The sequence below is a fragment of the Octopus bimaculoides genome, chromosome 16 (genome assembly GCF_046866305.1).
Source record: "Octopus bimaculoides isolate indiv1 chromosome 16, ASM4686630v1, whole genome shotgun sequence".
Lineage (NCBI taxonomy): Eukaryota > Metazoa > Mollusca > Cephalopoda > Octopoda > Octopodidae > Octopus > Octopus bimaculoides.
Genome location: NC_142943.1, coordinates 31,553,646 through 31,574,133, shown reverse-complemented (window position 1 = coordinate 31,574,133; position 20,488 = coordinate 31,553,646). Strand labels below are relative to the sequence as shown.

General features: G+C 38.1%; 1 protein-coding gene across 3 annotated transcripts in view; it reads right to left on the bottom strand.

Moving 5' to 3' along the window:
* Positions 1-384: 384 nt before the first annotated feature.
* LOC106878476 (rhophilin-2-B) overlaps positions 385-20,488 on the bottom strand; it is a 63,795-nt gene continuing 43,691 nt past the window's right edge. The window contains exons 1-14 of one of the 3 annotated variants that reach the window (XM_089364440.1): positions 16,022-16,218; positions 13,388-13,516; positions 12,827-12,902; positions 10,844-10,921; positions 10,261-10,385; positions 9,904-10,012; positions 8,790-8,939; positions 7,565-7,660; positions 5,728-5,884; positions 5,036-5,158; positions 4,314-4,434; positions 3,118-3,268; positions 2,400-2,549; positions 675-1,385 (exon numbers count right to left, since the gene is read on the bottom strand). In XM_089364440.1, coding sequence (XP_089220566.1) covers positions 858-1,385; positions 2,400-2,549; positions 3,118-3,268; positions 4,314-4,434; positions 5,036-5,158; positions 5,728-5,884; positions 7,565-7,660; positions 8,790-8,939; positions 9,904-10,012; positions 10,261-10,385; positions 10,844-10,921; positions 12,827-12,902; positions 13,388-13,516; positions 16,022-16,113 — 2,085 coding nt within the window. In that variant the 5' untranslated portion in view covers positions 16,114-16,218 and the 3' untranslated portion in view covers positions 675-857. Of the gene's footprint in view, positions 1,386-2,399; positions 2,550-3,117; positions 3,269-4,313; positions 4,435-5,035; positions 5,159-5,727; positions 5,885-7,564; positions 7,661-8,789; positions 8,940-9,903; positions 10,013-10,260; positions 10,386-10,843; positions 10,922-12,826; positions 12,903-13,387; positions 13,517-16,021; positions 16,219-20,488 lie in introns of those variants that run through there. The other 2 variants (XM_014927693.3, XM_014927695.3) reach the window with 2 other exon arrangements.

The window sequence follows — 20,488 nt, the reverse complement described above, 5'->3', positions numbered from 1 at the left end:
GTATATATACGTATGTGTCTACCTATCTATGTAATAAATGAGAGAGATGGAGGATACAAGAATCTTCATTGATCCCTGAAATTGTTGCAACCCATCTAGCATTGATCCCTCACAGGTGGGATATTGTACTATTGTAGTGATCAATAAAGATTTTCATATCTTCCATCCCTCTCATTAATTATTACTTACATACTCAATGAACACTAAGCCAGTGAGCGTGAGAGATGTGTGGCTTTGGAGAGTTTTGACTCTTCTTTCTAGCAAACGGTGCATATCATACCCTGACTTTTAATAATATATATTTTGCCTATTTTGGTTATTCTTGCTGGCCACCTTATCGTTATTTTTTTAAAGATAACTTATTTGGATTTTGAATATACACACATATATATATATATATATATATATATATATATATATATATATATATATATGTATGTATGTATGCACACTTATTTATGTGTGTATGTATATATATATGCATATTCTGAAATGTATTAATTAAAGAAGGGTTTTCATAATGGGATGCATTTCGTATTACATATTTTGCAGATCTGAAACATGCATATTAAATGTTTTCAAAATATCATTGTTTGATTTGACATCAATATTACTATATATATGTATGTGTGTACACACACACACACACACACACACACATCCATACTTATATGTACAGGTCTATTTTATTTATTTGTCCAAAGCATAGTTTGATATGAAATTTAGTATAAAACAGAATAAACAATAAAAACATGATGGTTTGTAGGTAAATATTTCAATATTTCTTGAAATCATAAGCCAATGTTTCAAACATTGAAGAAAAGTTTCTTTGAAATTGGCAACGTGGCAGTAAGGAATCACCGTGAAGCCAGGTCATCTTTAGTTTTCTTTTCAAATTTATTGAGCACTTTGCTGGAATTCTTTCGAATAAACAGCCACGTTGCACTGAATCTGTTTCTTGTCTTTGAAGATCTGCTAAAGTCTTTACTAGAATTGTTGTTGTTGTTGGTGGTTGCTGTGAGAGTAGTGAGAGCATTGTCTGTATTGCTAATGTTGTTGTTGCTGTGATCATAATCAATGTCATGACCGTTATTATTATTAACAATGTTGTTCAGACTGTTGTGTCTCTGAGCTTTATTCCTCGGAGTTGTGTTGCCGTTAGCGACAGAGATTTTTGTTGGATATACACACCCGACGGATTTGCAGCGCTTTCGCTCATAGAATGGTGATTCTTCTGGAATGTTCTCACCCATTGGCGTCACCACTTCGAGCGCCAGACTCTCTCCTGCCTCATGGACCAGGTTCACCACTTCGTCATGCATGCTCCACTTTGTATCCTCTTTGCCAATAGCAACAATGTAATCTCCAACTTTTAAACCACTCTCCTGAAAGCAGTAATAATAACAACAATGATTTCTTTTATTGGCCACAGAGGCTCAAGACATGGAGGATAATACCAAAGGACCAGTTACAACACACAAAGCAAAACAAAAAAATACAAACACAAAAACAGGTAGGGTTTACATTGATCAAAGGGAGATACTAACACATTAAAGGAGATAACAGAGGGTATGTAATAGAAATTAGGGAACTAGATAATAAATAAAATCCCTTCTACTATAGGCACAAGGCCTGAAATTGTGAGGGAGGGGGCTAGTCGATTACATCAACCCTAGTACGTAACTGGTACTTATTTCATCAACCCTGAAAGGATGAAAGTCAAAGTCAACTTCAGCAGAATTTGAACTCTGATGGATGAAATTCTGCTAAGCTTTTCACTCAGCATGCTAACGACTGCCAGCCTTAATAATAATAGTAATAATAATCATAATAGCAATTATAATAATTTCTTTTATTTGCCACAGGGGCATAAGATGAGGGGGACATTACAAGGTCAGTTTATAATTTGTATAGAGGGTTACATAGAAATTTGGGGAGGAAGAAAGGGAGAAAATAGAGTGTTGCTCATAGATTTGGGGGGTCTCCCATATTAGTGAGGAAATCTCCCTCGTTAGCTTGTAAATCTCACTCATAGGCTTGAATTATTTTCAAAAGTTTGTGAGTCTCCCTCATACATTTGTAAGTCTTCCTCATTGATATGTGAGTCTTCCTCTTTGATTTGTGAGACTCTCTCTTGCCAATTTGTGAGTCACACACACTGTAGTTTCTGACTATTTTTCTGTTTATGAAATTTTGAGTTGTTCTTAATGACAGGAATTTTCCTCTTACCATTTTAGGATCCAGCAGTCCATTGACTGTTCTGCATCCAATTATAAAAAAGCTGTCACTGTAAACTTTAGTTGTTGGTATCACATTTCTCCCCCCCCCCCCCTTTCTCTCTCTAATTAGACGCAGGTTAATTAGTGAGGAAAAGTAAAATATAACAAAGTCTCTCTTACCGCAGCTGGTGACCCTGGTTCAATACTGTTGATCTTCACTGGACAATCCCCACGGATACTGAAACCAAATCCGTACTGAGAATTTTTCGTCAAATGAATAAGACAAGGTGCTGTCCAAAGTTTATTGGCACTGAATATATTGAGTGGCCCCTAGATGAGAAGGATAAAAAGGAAACAGATGCAGCTTATAAATAGGGTGTATATCTGTGAGTATATTTTTACATTTGTGTGTCTGACAGAATTCTGTACAGCTTTTATCCACAATATTTCAATCACAAGACATTGGTCAACACTAGAAAATTGTAGAAGATACTTTTCCAAGCTATCATGAAGTGGGATTGAACCTGAAGCTCTCAGACTAAAGGGTTGTGTAGCAGATGTCTCAAGTACACTGCTTTGGTGGCACCAACACACTCACACACACATTGTGTATATCTAGTATGAAGATTATAGTAAATCTACTGGGGATCGCTTCTCTATATATATATGACAAGGCATTACATATTTTTCTTTATTGTAGTAAATTTGACTTATAGCTGTTTCCAGTTGTCATTGTAGGTTTAATATTGATAAGTTTACTAAATTGACCCATTGATAACTGAATATATACACACACACAAAGGAAAAAGTAATAGTAATAATAAGATAAAGATAGTTGTTTCAAGTAACCTATGAGAAACAAAGAAATGATTTTATAAGAATAATGTAGAATATTTACCAAACTTTGGAACAAATCTGTAACAGCATGATTAGAAAATTCAGGATAAATGTCCTCCACATTATACTGAGATTCTGGGATTATTTCTGGCACTTTAATCAGATCGGTGAAATCATCTTCTTCCTCTAGATTTTCAAATTTTTTCAGTGCTCTGATAAGATGAAAATATGAAGAAACAAGACAACCAATATTAGCTGGTAGAATCATTAACACATTGGGCAAAATGCTTAGTGGCATTTTGTCTATTTCTATGTTCTGAGTTCAAATTCCACTGAGGCTCACTTTGCCTTTAATCCCTTTGGGGGTCAATAAAATAAATACCTGTTGAACGTTGGGGATTGATTTAAATAGCTTAGCCCATCCCCTTGAATTGCTGACTTTGTACCAAAATCTAAAATCAATCAATATTACTTGAATGCAGTGGACTCGTAGAATCAGTAGGGTATCACACAAGGTGTTCTGTGGCATTTCGTCAAAAACTTATCTGTAATCAAACTGTATTTCCATTCTTCTAAGGTCAGTAAAATAAAGTACCTGCCAAATACTGGGTTGACTTAATCAGTTAACATCTCCCCCTAATCTGTAATGTTATTTTGTTATGGTTTATATTGGTTAACATGAATGGTGGAAGAAGGCATAGTCTATTTTACATGCACAAAACATATTTGAATGACAATTGTCTGACAATATTCTCTAGATACGGTTTTTACATAATTATCACCATCTTCATTTAACATCATCCATTTTTCATGCTGTCATGAGTTGGACAGTTTGACAGAATCTATTTAGTATCACATTGTGCTTCACCTAGACTACTCTATTCTAATGTGTGTGTGTGTGTGATGAAGATGATATATATATAACAAAATAGGAAATTGAAAATTTTTGGTATTATTTCTGATTTCCTGCTTGTTATACAATAATTCTGCAAATAATATTTCCACAATTCTCAATTTTAATATGTATTTTGACTAACATACAGCAGTAACTGAGACTACATATTGGATTGTAAGAATGGATTAAGCAAATGTGCTTCAAGAGGAAACAACTGGGATTTATCCTAACAACTTACATAATATATACACATGATAACTATGTGTCTGTATATTTCTGTTCACACACGTACATATACATAGCGCCAAGAAAATAGATGTGTGATTGGTACATAAAATATTATTGTATATGTTCCCACATACCTTTCATAGGTTTCACGTAATACTCCTTGAAACAAGTCAATCTTGCGCATCTGCCTACATAAGTCATGGGTGTTCAGTGCTTCCTCCAGGAGCACAACGCTCTCACGATAATGAGCTTTGCCTACAAATATGAATGACTATTCTTAAACAGGTTGATAATATAAGGGGAAGCATCAGGAATGTTGATTTTTTTCAATGGACTGATAATGTGAGAAGGAATTATAGTTTTTTTTTAATAGATGGGCTGTATATATACATACATACATACACTTATACACTCACAAATCCATACATCCATTCAGATACACATGTATATACATCTAAGCACACGTACATACACAAACATACATACATGCACACATATTTGCAATCATTTCTCTTTACATAAACAAGCATTAAAATACACACACACAGACATACATACATACGTATAAGTTCCCTTATAAGACAAGTTTTTACTTTTTTTTATACAAACACACACACATACACTAATGTATTTTCTTCTTGCTAGACATTCACACACACTTCTAATACATACCCACACACACACACATATACACTCACTCTCTCCCTCTTCTTTTTCTCTGTGTCTGTATCTTCCTAGTTGTCTCTCTCTCTCTCTCTCTGTCTCTCTCACACACACACTCACACATTAACACAATACCCATACTGTCAACAGTAAATTGTCATCAATATATCTGAATGTAATTTCAAATATTTACCTTGAATTTTCCTCTTCTCAGAGTTGAAAGGTAACACAGTTGCCATGTCTTGGAAGTCTGGTGAAGATGATGTGATGTCAAGAACTTTGACCAATTCTTGTAGTTTGCCAACATCGTCACTATCTGAAATTACAAAAATACACAAATTCTACTTCAATCTACTCCACAGGATTTCACACCAACAAGACAGCGCAGTTTGTTAGAAATAACAGCTAATTTTCTCCCAAATACTCGTCTAAAGTTAGGCACAGCCATGATTCTGCAGTTAAGAAGCTTGCTTCCCAACCATGTGAGTGGATTTGGTGGAAGGAAACTGAAAGAAGCCTGTCAAGTGTGTGTGTGTGTGTGCGAGTGTGTGTGTGCGCATGAGTGTGCGTGCATGTATGTACATATACACATATATATGTATATGTATGTGTGTGTGTATATATATATATATATATATAAAAGAAAAGAATGAACATATTGGATAATTTAGTCCCAGATAGATGAATCTCCAGAACGAAGCAACATCTTCCATTTCTCAAAGTAGTATTCCACACTACCACTACCGCTATCATCTTCATGACCATCTTCTCTGCTACCACTATCACTACAACCACCACCACCACAATCACACTATAACCATACCACTACCTCCAGAACCACAACCACCACCACCATCATCATTCTTCAATATATTCATAACTCACCATCTTGTTCCATCAGGGCCAGTGCTATGTAGTAATGTGCTAAAGCTTTGTAAAACTGACTTTTCCCCAGCATCATTGAAGTCCAAGAAAACGGTACATATTGTTTAACTGGTTCCACCGATATCATATCGTGGGCTTTGGTGTATGTTGTAGAAACCTGAAGAAAAAGAATATTTGTTATGAATACTTTTTTTTTGTCTCAATATATATTGTTTCACTCTTGCTACTACATACAGAAAAACAGGCAAATTTATGCAGAATTATATCATCATCATCATCATTGCCATCATCATCATTACCATCATCATCATTACCATCATCATCATCACTTAATGTTTGTCTTCTATGTTGGCTTGGGATGGATAATTCAGCAGTATCTTAGAAATCAAGGGATGGCTTTGGGCCCCATTGTTTGCTTTGGCAAGGGCTCTGCAGCTAGACATTGTTCCTTAATGCTAATCTTTTTACGGAATGTACTGGATGTTTTATAAAGGGTTGAATGGTTGAGAAGTTCACAGTACAACCCGGTGTTTCCAAGCTTGATCATCACGATATGACGCCATGGATAAGGATGATAGATATCAGGAAGTAAAGGATGAAGTAGGAGTGGTGGGAGGATGTAGAAGTACATAAGAGTAGCTATAGTAAGTGGAGCATGATGGCAAATATAAGAGGGTGTTGAGAATGATATGGAAGGTGTTAAAGAACTGCCTTAAAGGTACATGTATCTGGAATACTCAGCCACTTGTTAATTCATTTAAGTTATCTAGTTGGTTGACCATACATCAATATCAGCACGAGAACCCATTGATATCAAAGGGAGATAACTCTTGATTATATCCCTTTATCCAGTCATTTGCAGTACCATTAAATTTTCGTATAACTTTAAATGCTTTAAAAATGTTGTAAAGAGCACCCTTTAAGATCTTTAGTATTCAAACTGACAAAGCGCTGAGTCTTCCCCTTCTTGACACACTGTCAGCGAAAAAACAAACTAGTGTTTGCTTACTCAGCGTGTCTCTTTTGGCTATGCATCTAGCATAAAAAAATGTTTGCATCAATAGACCCAGCATAGAGTTAAGCTGTTCATGCAGCCGGTTAGGTACACCCTAAGTATAAATAAACATTGGCTTTTATCCCATTGGCACTTTCCTCACCATAAATGAGAAATCAGTTATTTCCCCCACACTCAACACATATATACATATATATACAATCACATATTTTCTAAAAATAAACCTCCCATGTGCTTCTGTCCCTGTCTCTCAGTCTCCACTTCATTCTTATCACCTCACCTTTGCCTCGTTTTCACCTTACTACTAAATATCACATAAAACTAAAGTAAACTTTTGCTTATGTGCAGGTCACTGGCTAAGTTATGCTCTTACCTTAGATTTTTTGGGCCTACCAATTTTGAACAGTCTCAAGTGTAACAAGCCAAAACTATAATGATAATTGGAAACTTGACTGATGAACAGAGGGCCACGAATGGTCTGTCCTGGTTTTTCCTGTTCGTCTTTGTATCATCTATCAGTCTGTATGTTTTTACTGTCGTCCGTTACGTTCTTATTCCGTTTTTTCTTTTTTGGTGGAGGGATATATATATGTTTTTATATTTCACGATGGTCACTTTTTTTGGTCAAATATATATATATATATATATATATATATATATATATATATAGATAGATAGATATAGATAGATAGATAGAGAGAGAGAGATGAAGGTAGGTAGGTAGGTAGATAGATAGATAGACACACACACACACACACAAGGTGCGCACACGTGTAAACACATACATATACAAGTACAACGAAAATGGACATTGCTACTTACCTTTGCTGCCATCTTCGCAATCTTGACGTAGTTCAATAAACCAGGTGATATACCATCCAAGTTCATCCTTTCATAAATACACTCCACAGACTGGGCCTGCAAACAATGTAGGGAAGAGTAAACAACCACAAGTTACTAAAGAGTGAGTCGTTTTTACATCAATATATGTTAAACATGTCTTGCTGCCAAGGATGCTGTTGTTGTTGTTTGTTTAGTTCCAGGTCCAGACTTCTTTTAGTAAACCAATGATGTCTAGATACTCCAAACTATTACCATTCTGCTTGTCTAGAACTACGTTCTTTAATGTGTCCTTCTCTTATTTATCCCTTTGGCATTCAGATTATTCTGAAAAAATGTAATACTCACTCACTCACTCATTCATTCTTCATCATCATGTATATGTGTGTATATGTTTGTGTGTCTGTTTGTCCCCCCACTCTCAGCATCGCTTGACAATCAATGCTGGTGCGTTTATGTCCCAGTAACTTAGCAGTTCGGCAAAAGAGACCTATAGAATAAGTACTAGGCTTACAAAGAATAAGATCTGGGGTCGATTTGCTCAACTATAAAGGCGGTACTCCAGCATGGCCACAGTCAAATGACTGAAACAAGTAAAAGAGTATCTTGTAGCTTTGAGATTTCAAGGATGTGATTGTATAATTTTAGAATGACATTGTATGGTAGGTGTGAGAGGTTAGATCTGGTCAGTTAATACATAAAATAAGTAGAATATTTGGGCCAGATAAGGCCATTTAAATGCTAAAGGTTTAAGATAGTAGAGTGATGTGATGGAATTTGGTTACACTTTCTAGCACATCAAGTGACCACATACAGAGTTCTATCAGAAGGGTTACAGAGGTGTTATTTCTCAACAAACCACAGATAAATTTGAGCCAACAAAGGGGCCCCTACATTGTATTCCAGCCTGTATAATATGACAGTTAAATACCCTCAAATCTCTAGGAGTTGCCATTAGTCAGAGCTGACTGTATTTGCATCTATGCATGCAGGTTTGGAGAAGTTTGTGTGTGTGTGTGTGTTGACTAGTTTCTGTCTACCTTTGCAAGTCTCACCTTGATGTGGTCCAAGAGAAGACCACTACTTTAGTGCTGATACAGCTAGGCATCGGTATCATCAGACATTGCTATCATAATGCAAAGGGCCGAAGAAGATACCTTAAAGCATCTTGGACCAACATTTTAGCATCCCAAACTTAGAGCCTTACCTTCATGAGTTTAATCAACATAAGCAACGTAACTGGTTGCATGTCCATGCTTGGTGCATCACTGAAATAAGTGACCAGATACTGGAAAGCACCAGCAGCTTTCTGGAAGTTTTCAATGGCAGCATTCATTCCAGAGAGTACCTTGCGATCCTGTGAGAAAACAACATTGGTTAAAGAAATTCATTTCTGTGTATAACAATTAAAAAGATTAATTGACAATTAATTTCTGTATTAGCATACAATAGAGTACCATAAACAATAAATAAGTATGTTATGTACACACACACATTATATAGATATTTATACAAGTGTTATATGGATGCAAAGCCATTGTTTACTCTATGGCCAGACATATATTTAACTTCAAACACACAGGCATACATTCTCATTTATATATATATATATATATATATTTATTGTTATTATTATTTTTATTATTTATCATTTTTATTATACTACACTCTCTGAGTGGTTGGCATTAGGAAGGGCATCCAGCTGTAGAAACTCTGCCAAATTTAGATTGGAGCCTGGTGTTGCCATCCGGTTTCACCAGTCCTCAGTCAAATCGTCCAACCCATGCTAGCATGGAAAGCAGACGTTAAACGATGATGATGATTATTATTATTATTAAGGCAGTAAGCTGACAGAACCATTAATATATGGGGCAAGATGCTTAACAGCATTTCATGCGTCTTTATTATTCTGTGTTCAAACTCCACTGAGATCGACTTTTCCTTTCAGAGCTGATAAAATAAGTACCAGTTGAACACTGGGGTTCGATGTAATTGACTTGCCTCTTCCAGCAAAACTGCTGGCCTTTAGCCAAAATTTGAAACCATTTTTATTATTACCAAGGCAGTGAGCTGGCAGAATCATTAGCATGTGGCAGGGGAATGCTTCGTGGCACTTCATCCATCTTTATGTTCTGAGTTCAAACATCACTGAGGTTGACTTTGCCTTTCATCTATTTGATGGGGGTCGATAAAATAAGTACCAAGTGGGCACTGGTGGGTTGATGTAAGCGACTTCCCCCCACCTCCTGCCAAAATTGCTGGCCTTGAGCTAAAATATGAAATCAGTAGTAATAGTAGTAGCAACAGCAGTAGTATCTTACCTGTTTACAAGCAATCTGTGTGTACAAGGCTCCGACATTGAATAAAACACATCCTTTCTCAAAGCTAATAGCTCGCTGAAAATAAGGCACGCCAGTCAGGGAGTCATACCTAGTGTATATAAATATACACAGAGAGAAAGAGAGATAAAAGTATGTACATACATTTGGATGTGTGTTTATGTAAGTGTATGTGTATGAATATCTGTAGACATAAAAACTATGCCAAAACAGATAGTAGAGCTTGGTGCAATCCTCTGACTTGTGAGCTCCTGTCAAACTGTTTGACTAATGACGGCATGGAAGATGGATGTTAAATAATGACGATGATGATGATAATGTGATATTAGATATACATACCAATGGAAATAGATACCAAGATTTCTGCCAGCCACATAAAATCTCTTCTCTAGATGACTGAGGTGATTATAGTATGTTAATAGTTGTATTACTCCAGATTCACTACGCTGTGGTGTACGGATATTCTGAAGATGAGAAATGGAGTATAAGAATGGGAACACACAACAACAACATCAATATCAGTAATTAACAACACAGGCACTGTCAGTTACAATGACAATGGTTCCAGTTGATCCGATAAACGGAACAGCCTGCTCAAGAAATTAATGTGGCTGAGCACTCCACAGAAAAGTGTGCCTTTAATGAAGCTCTCAGGGAGATTCAGCATGACACAATGTGACAAGGCTGGTCCTTTAAAATATAGATACTGCTCATTTTGGGCATGAAATTAAGTGTCTTGCTCAAGGACATGATGCACTACTGGGAATCAAACTCACGACCTTACAATTATGAGCCAAATGCACCAACCACATTTTCAGTCCCCTTACCCTTGACTCAGTGGTACATATAGGATGTGACAGCAGGAGAAGAGAGAGAGTGAAGGCTGCACTAACTGAATAAACTGAAACAATGTGAAACTTACCTGTCTAAATTCCATCAGCTGGTTGATGGAAGTTGTATACTTAGTGCCATCATCGTTGAAGTGTTCCACAATGAAGTCCTAAATATGAATAATTTATGAGACAAATTATACAATGATTACACATTATTAACATTTTCAAACATACACAAACCACCATCATTTAACGTCTGCTTTCCATGCTGGCATGGTTTGGAGAGTTTGACAGGAACTGGCTAGGCAGAAGACTGTACCAGGCTTCAGTATCTATTTTGGCATGGTTTTTATAGCTGGATGCCCTTCCTAACACCAACCAGCCCACAGAGTGGACTGAGTGCTTTTTACATGGCATTAGCACAGTCAAGATCAGTTTTCACAGCTGGTTGCCATTCCAAATGCGAACCACTTTACAGTGTGGACTGAGTGCTTTTTATGTGGCACTACCACCAGCAAGGTCTGCTGGATTTCCTTTCTAATGCCAACCACTGAGTATTTTTGATGCAGTACCAACACTAGTGAGGTCCAAGTTTTGGCATGGTTTTTATGGATGTATGCCTTTCCTAATGCCAACAACTTTACAGAGTGACCTGGAACCACTTTACATTGTGGACTATATATATATATATATATCCATGTGTGTGTATGTTATGCATGTATCTACATATATATATATATATGCATACATAATTAAGGATAAATCAATTAATGATCTTAATGTGCACTCCATTAGCACAAGGTTGAAATCGGACAATCTAGAATTAACCTCAAAATTTTACTAAATCTCTTATTCATTTGCTTGCTTTCAGCTTTGTGCTAATGGAGGGTCTTTTGATATCTATCTCTAGCATGTAGGTGCTGTTTCTCAATGCCTTTAATTATGATTATATCTATATAATTATATATATATGTATAAATAATACAGAATGGGACAAGGACGCAAAACATCCAGACAGTTAGGTGATACACAAAAGGGACAAAACATACAGATAGACGATACAAAGAAAACATGGACAGATCATTCTCAATATTGCTCCAATCTGGCCAGCCCCAATGAAAAACTAAGCTAAGAGCATTAGATTCCTTGGAAGAAAGCAGCGAATGTATACAAAAACAAGGATGGAAAAAAACGAACAATGTTACACAAATACAATAAAAACAATAAAACAGGACATATATATATATATATATATATATATATATATATATATATCATCATTGTTTAACATCCGCTTTCCATGCTAGCATGGGTTGGACGATTTGACTGAGGATTGGTGAACCAAGTGGCTGTACCAGGCTCCAATCTGATTTGGCAGAGTTTCTACAGTTGGATACCCTTCCTAACGCCAACCACTCCGAGATATGATGCAGTACGGAATTTTGTCAGTGAACAGGTCGTGGTCTCTAAGCGATGAAAATATTTTGGCAAATTAAATTTAAATGTTGAAGTGAATCTAACGGTTTTTGTGTGTTTCTTAAATGGCTTATAAACACCTTCCATGCTGCAATTGTTTTCATTCCAGCACACGATCTCAGATCAGGTCGCTTGCTATGCAAGTACATCTCTCTCTAGAGAGAGAGAGAGAGAGAGAGAGAGAGAGAGAGAAAGAGAGTCAAAGGCATAAATGTGTGGTAAGAAGTTTGCTTCCTGACCACATGGTTTCAAGTTCATTCTCACTGCATGGTATCTTGAGCAAGTCTCCTACTACAGCCCTTGGCCAATCAAAGTGTTGCGAGTGGATTTAGTATTGAGAAACAGAAAAAAGACCATTGAATATGAGATTTATATGGGATCTGAGGCAGATACCATATTCAAAATTGTGTACCTAAAGTGGGTACAATAGCTAAGATAGGGCACGTCAAGTGAGTACTAAAGCTTAGGTGCTTTATCCAGGGAGTACCATTATTAAGGAAGAGTATCCTAGGTGAGTACAAAGCTAAGGCAATACACTTAAGTTTTAGAGTTATAATTAGTGTAAAAGAAATTTTAAAAAAGGTGTTTAATATTACCTGAATGGGAACTGTAAAGTCAACTTCTCTGGTTTCTTTCAGACCCAGCGGGACCATCGGCACAGAGTCTATAGCGCTGGAAGGTTAAAATATGGCGTATGTATATTTGTGTGTGTGTGTATATATATGCGTTTTGCTCCATTTATTGTTATTAAAGAGGCAAACAATATACACACACAGCAAAGGAGAGAGAGAGAGAGATGGCACTAATACATTAATGAAACTACTCAATACAGTTTTTTTGCGGGGAGGGGTTCTAATATGTCAAAAAAACATATGTGACTAAGAGTATGCCTCAGTAGAGAAAGAGAGAGAGTACTGATATATCAATGATATGATTCGATTCTGAGTTTATTGGACATTTTGCTTTTTTAAGGAGACAAACAAAACATAAAATGCCATCAGAAGAGATAGGGGACAAAGTTAAACACAAAGACAGAAAAACACAGAGATAGAAAGAGAGACAGAGATAGAAAGAGAGACAGAGATAGAAAGAGAGACAGAGATAGGAGAGACAGAGATAGAAGGAGAGAGTGACAGACATACACACAAAGTACTAACTTGGCATGTTGGTATATATTAACAGAACTATTTAGTTCACACAGTTCCTCTTTAAGTAGTTGTATATTTGAGTTAAAGAAAGACAGTTCAACAGCCACTAATTCTTTCAGCCTCTTGTTTCCTGTTGCCCTACAAAACAGAAAAGGAAGAATATAAAGATAAGCAATTATTAATTGCAGAGATTAATTTACATGAATAAATAAATAAACAAACAAACAGATGTTTAATTGTGTATTTTAGGTGTATTAATTGTCCACTTTAAGCTGACAAAGTAGTCTAGTTTGAAACTAACTATTAAGATGTGTTGATAGATTTGATGGTTGTTATACAAGCACACGATCTGTGTGTGTGTGTGTGTGACTGCAGTTCAGCTGTCATAAGTATAGTGGAAATGAGAAAAAAATAACCACTGGGCATTACATCAGCGCAACATTTACTTTTGTCATCAGGCTTACAAAAGCTGAAGAAATGCAGCGATCACTGTATCTCTGACACAGAAACTTGAAGTCCCGTATGTGAATCTCCATAATTGTTTATATTCTTCCATTTCCAACAATATTGGGATCTACTTCATTTGTGTGTATGTGTGTGTCTCTCTCTCTCCTTTTATATATATATATATGTGTATATATATATTTCGTTTTGGGATTTGGTTTGCAAGATTTTTTATGTGATTTCGTGTGTTGAAGTCAAGAGTCAAGACTATTGTGTGAGAGTCAAGACTATTGAAGTCAAGAGTCAAAACTAACTGTGAGAGTAAAGACTATTGAAAAGGTTGCAAGACGCAACGAAAATTTTAGGAAAATAAAAATAAGAAATAAGTGGAAATTTTAACGGTGAGTGTGTTAAATTTTAAGGCACGATAAGAAAATGACTCTCCCCAGACACAACAGTGTGTATATATATATATATATATATATATATATATATATATATATACACATATATATATATATAAACTGAGGAAAACAGTCAAAAAGGTAAACGTCATGGAGATGACAAAGGACCACCACAAGAGATGAAACACTATAGTGAAGATGACTCACATAAACCATGCAAGATTAACATAGAAGAATTAAACAGGTTGTCCTGAAGCTATAGCAGAAGACACCCCAGGTGCCATGTAGAGGAACAGAACCTGGAACCATGCGGTTGGGAAGCAAACTTCTTACCATACAACCATGCCTTTATACTTTTAAAAACATACATGCATGTGCACACACACGAAGTCGTGTTTTAGCTGAATGGGAATGGATTTAAAAGAAAACAGTGGAGGATAGGTCTTTCAACTAGGTCACATGGATACCCACATATAACATAATAACTTAGATAATGGCCAGTATAGGCCCAGGCCATGTCTAACTTAACACATTAAATCTGAAACAAATAGATAGATGGCGTCCTCACACTTGCACACATGCATACACAAATGTCCATTAATACTAAGACACAAACATAAGAATTGGATGAGATATGATGGCTTGGCCATCTCTCCCCAGTTCTTATATTAATTAAATCCAGAAATACAACACGAGGGATAGCGGTAACAACAGATCAATAGTTTATTCTAGGTTGGTGTAGAGCCATTTCGTTCCTGGGTGAATAGGCATGCCGCTAGAATACCAAAGAAGCTTCGACCACATGTCGGGGTCGAGTTGAGACAGCTTGGAAGAACGTCCTGTCACGACGGCTGCTGGATGGATAAGAGATATGTGTTGTCGCCACCGCTGCTAGAGAGAAAAAGAGATCAGACGCTATAGCTTTCTCTCCACCTGTTGCATTGCGCATGCGTGCTCAGGTACTTCCGCTGACGGCAAGTCCCTTGCACATGCGCAATGGCACTTCCCAAGATGGCGGCCACACGCGCCACTACAATGTCTCCCCCCACCCCCGAGTGCATAGCACGAAACAAGGAAAGATTGTAGAGGGCGAGGAAACAAGATGGCCGCCGAACCCAGAAAACATGGCTAAAATTATACAATGAAAAAACAAAAATTGTTTTGTTAAAACAAAGAATGACAAACTCAATAAATTTGCAAAGCAATGCTGTGTCGGATGCAGTAACGGAAGCAAAACTTTTGCATCCGACACGATGTGAGTAAGAAAAAGGTTCTGTTCACCATGAAAAGTTCAGCCAGACCTAGAGATAAAGGGTCTGTGTGAAAGAAAGTTGCAACAAAGGTGTTGGCGTGAGCAAATGTGTATGCAAAGGTTGAAACAATATGTAATGTGTACATATTTTCTTTTAGCATGTAAGAATGACCATGCGAACCCAAAAGGAGAAATGGTGACGAATGGAAAAACAGGATTCCTTTTATTTAAACGCGTCACACGGTCGAACACAAGAAATATATCAAAGATGATATACAAATATGTTATACTACGATAACATAGTAATTCATAAATGACCAGTAATTAAGACGATAGAAGACAACCGCATGAAATGAATAACAGAATTATTTATTGTGACATTAAAATGTATGTCTGTGTGTGAGTGTGAATGCGACATAATGAAAACATAATAAAAGACGGGCCGTCGTATAAAGAAAAGAGTATGTGTAAGTAATACATGTATGTGTATGCGTTATATACAGCAGATAAAAGAGAGTCAGTAACACGTGTGAGCATTTATACCAGTTCTTAGAGTAGGAAGAGTCTGTATGTGAAAGAAGTTGAGGCTGTGTGTGTGACAAAGCGATCACTAGTTGTGCTGTTGTGGCTTCCATGCCGGGCCGGGTTCTTGTTATACAGATGTTCGTCGCTGGCTGAACTCTTGGCTGTTATTTTGTGGTGAAGATGAATCACACAAACAGAATCGAAGAGAGAGAATATGTGCCGCGGTTACTGTTTGGACGCTGGTGTACGTAGAAAGTCGGGTTGACTATGGTTGGCGATGATGCTGGTTAGTAGTCGTAGACTCGTGTTGCTGATGGCGACGTCGGTGGTAGTCGTAGCTGGACGAAGCTGTTGATGTAGTCGCTGGAATTGGTGCTGCTGATCTGTGTGTGGTACACGGAACAGTCTCTAAGAGAAACTGAACCGAGACGAAATTGCCGGGTATAATCTAGTCTATTTAAAGCAAAATAGGGGCTCCAGAGAATGATTAGAAAAACACTATCACGTGACCTTATTAGGAGCTGTGATTGGTCAGTTTGCGTTCTGGCGGGAACGGTTCGAAGAAGTTGCCACTTCGAATAATAGTCAGTCACGTGATGACAAGGAAAGGTGTTTTCTACTACGGCCGATCTTGAATATATTTAACAGCGGGGAAGATGGCTTCTTCGTATACAATGGCGATCGAGGTGTTAGTTTCACTACAAGCACGTTACTGTGCACAGAAATGGCAGAAAAACAATGTTTGTTTGTACAGAGAAATGAAATGCCGGCGGCACAAAAATGTCAAACGTATATTGTTTTGGAAAGTTTCTTTGGCCAATGCACTGTCCGGCCAGATCTAGTGACATAAGGGTCATTTGAGTTTTGTCGCAACGACGAAGGTGGAGTGGTTTCTGGTGTGTGTGTTTGTGATGGTATCGATGTTGGTGTATGCATTGGTAAAGATGTTGACAGTGGTGTGTGTGGTGTTTGAAATACGGGCACGTCGTCCACGGAAGTTGAGGGTTTGTCAAGGTACGCTATTTTCAGACGGTCGACAGACACAATCTCTGTACGACCATTAGCGTCGACCTTGAAGAAATTCAACCCAAGACTGAGGGTTGGGCGAGGCGCGTAAGGCAGCCTTAAGTTGCCTATGAAATCGCTCAACCATCCCATTAGAAGAGGGATGGTAGCTGGTGGTGCGTATACGTGGTGGAATCTGATGATAAGCGCGAACCAGATCAATCTTGGAAAAGATTGTGGAACCATGTGTGCAAAGGAGAGAGAGAGAGAGAGAAATGTTCGTAAATACAAAAAAACAATGGTGTTTGCTTTTGTTTTGTTTCTGTTTGTGTGAGTGTGACATATAAACACAATAGGCAGGCTGTCATGTAAACAAAGTGCATGTGTATACAAACATGGATGCATGTGTGTGCAAGTAATACAGAGCATAGAAAAGAGTCTATAAGCGCGTTAGAAGAAAGTCCAGACACAAGGATAGTAAATACCAGTTCTCAGTTAAAGTACACAGTAGATTGAAAGTCTGTATATAAGATGTGCAGGCATAGCTAAGTCACATGTCGTGAGAGGTTGTGGCTTCTATGCCGATTACTTGATACAGGAGTTCTCGCAGGTTGTATTCGCTGTTAACCATGGTGAAATAATTCACGAAGTGTTGAGATAGAACCTGTGCGACTGCTGTTGGTTGCTGTGTACGTAGCAAGAAGTTGGTGTTGACCCTAAGAAGCTGGAGGTCCGTAAGCTGCTGAACGAAGTGTTGGGTCTCCATGAGGCTATTGTCGTGTCGTCGCTGGAACTGGCTGTGTGCTCTGTGGTCAGTGGCTAGACCTCAGAAAGTGTTGCTTTGTACTGTCTGTAGAAAAAAATATTGTTGACCAACCTTACGTCGTTGCTGCAAGGAAGAAAGCAATACAGGCAAAAAATTTCATGTATGTGCGTGTGTGTAGTATTTTTTTTTTCTTTGTGTGTTGTCCTGTAAGACAATAGATGGAAGTAACGTTGCTTGTTTTTTTTTTTTATCTGTTTTTCAAGCCATGTGGAGTCAGGCGAAAAGAGAAATCACTGTTCACTCGTTTGTTCTTTTCTCAGTCTCAATTGGTGTTGAAAAAAAGACACGTGGGTGAGAGAAATAAGCGACGGCTCGTGTCATAGTAGTTGATGGTTCAGTTTCCAGGCTGTATGGTATTTTCTCCGGGGTAAGAAAACTGTTGCAGTTGGTTGGATTGTTCCATTCCCTCGTCTCTTGTGTTGTTTTTTTTTTTTTTCGTCGTCTCTTCGTTTTTTTTACGAGTTGTTTGAGAGATAATTCCGTTATCACGTCGGGGGTCACCAGTTATAAGAGTTGGATGAGATATGATGGCTTGGCCATCTCTCCCCAGTTCTTATATTAATCATTAAATCCAGAAATACAGCAACACGAGGGATAGCGGTAACAACAGATCAATAGTTTATTCTAGGTTGGTGTAGAGCCGTTTCGTTCCTGGGTGAATAGGCATGCCGGTAGAATACCAAAGAAGCTTCGACCACATGTCGGGGTCGAGTTGAGACAGCTTGGAAGAACGTCCTGTCACGACGGCTGCTGGATGGATAAGAGATACGTGTTGTCGCCACCGCTGCTAGAGAGAAAAGAGATAGAACGCTATTGCTTTCTCTCTACCTGTTGCATTGCGCATGCGTGCTCGGGTACTTCCGCTGACGGCAAGTCCCTTGCACATGCGCAATGGCACTTCCCAAGATGGCATCCAATGGCGGCCACACGCGCCACTACAAACATAGCTCTCACACACACACAGACATGCAGACAGATTCAATCATATATGTATTCCTGTAAATATGCATTAGTACATAGTTACATTCATATGTACATTATTATCAAAGTACATACACACATGCATGCACACACAGAGAACAACACACACACATATGTGTATGCATGCCCATACAATGACATTCTTACCTGCACAGACATACATCCACAGAATCACATATACACACACACTTACACATACAAGAACACACACATTCATACATATACACACAATCACAGATATACACACACACACACACAAACACATACACTTATATGAGTGTGTGTGAGCAGGTATAAACACTGACACATTTACACACACACACTTATAGACATGTACACATACATATGCAGGTCCTTAAATCTGGGGCATATTAGGACGTGGTGGGGACAGGGACCCGGGGGGGGGACAGAGGCAGTAGTGATAAGAGTTTATAGGTGAAAGGAAGGAGTTTATTTTAGGGAGCTTAGCCTTGTTGTGGTGGGGAGGAGGAGCCATTAGGGAAGGGAGGGGTTATGTTAACCTGATATAATTAGCCCCTCTCCCCCACCTTCCTATTTGTCTTTATAATGTAGAATATAGGGGGGAAGGAGAGGTCTCCCATGGAATAGATCAGCCAGTGGGGTGGAAAGAGGAGTTGTTTGGGGAGTAGGAGAGAGAGAGGGAGAGTGAATGAAGACATTGTTTAGGGATCACCAGACACGGTGGGAGGGGTGGAGGGGCGACAGAGGGATGCAGTAAGTATTAATGGTAAAGGGTGTGTGTATAGCAGGTGAGCAGAGCAGGGCTTAGTAAAGAGTTTAATTTTTGGTTTAGGGGGTACAGCCTCACTAGAGCATGTGGTGGGGGCTGGCTTGGAAGAAGGTAGGAAATTGTGGATGTTGGGTGAGAGACTAAGAGAGCAATGAGGGAAAGGGAGAAGTAGGGGGGTGGGTCATTGGTTTCTGAGTGGATTATGGGTTAAGTTAAAATAGGGTAGTAGGTTGGTTTATGTTGGATAGAATTAAGGGGTAAAATGGGTGTGGGATACTAAGGGACCCTGGTGGTGGTGGTGATGGTGTTAGAGCTATATATGGAAACAGAAAATCTAAGCAAGATAGAATCACTGCAAGTCCAACTTGCTTTAAGCAGATTTATCATCAAATACTTTCCACCCATGACTATCCAACCTTTCATATCTTAGGAACTACATTATCTACTGAATCATTCATTATTTTAAGACAGCAAGTCATGACTTGAGGAAGATTTAGTTGCTATTTCTACTTAATTGAGCAGCTATGTAGAGGTTTCCTTAGGGTATTTTAATTGTTTTTGTAGTTTAACCCTTGGCGAGTGACCCTGATAAAGCAGCCGTGATCAAAGGCATTCCAACCTCAAACAACCAGTATCATTTTTCTCTGTTTAACTTCAGAGTTGACCTGAAGTTAAACAACAACAACTACGTCCCCAGTTGATGCATTGTATTACTATCACTCACAAGTGAGTATGATTTGGTAACGTACCATGCTTTTGCTAACTGTTTAAGGTGCCTGTGTAGTTGTGAGGAGACACATAGACACCTTCTATACTTTTCCCCGCACATCACCTTGCAGAAGATCAGGGATGTGACTACTGGAGGAGAGAAAGAAATGGATGCATTAACACTGGAGTGGTACACATTTACAGCCGAATAGAC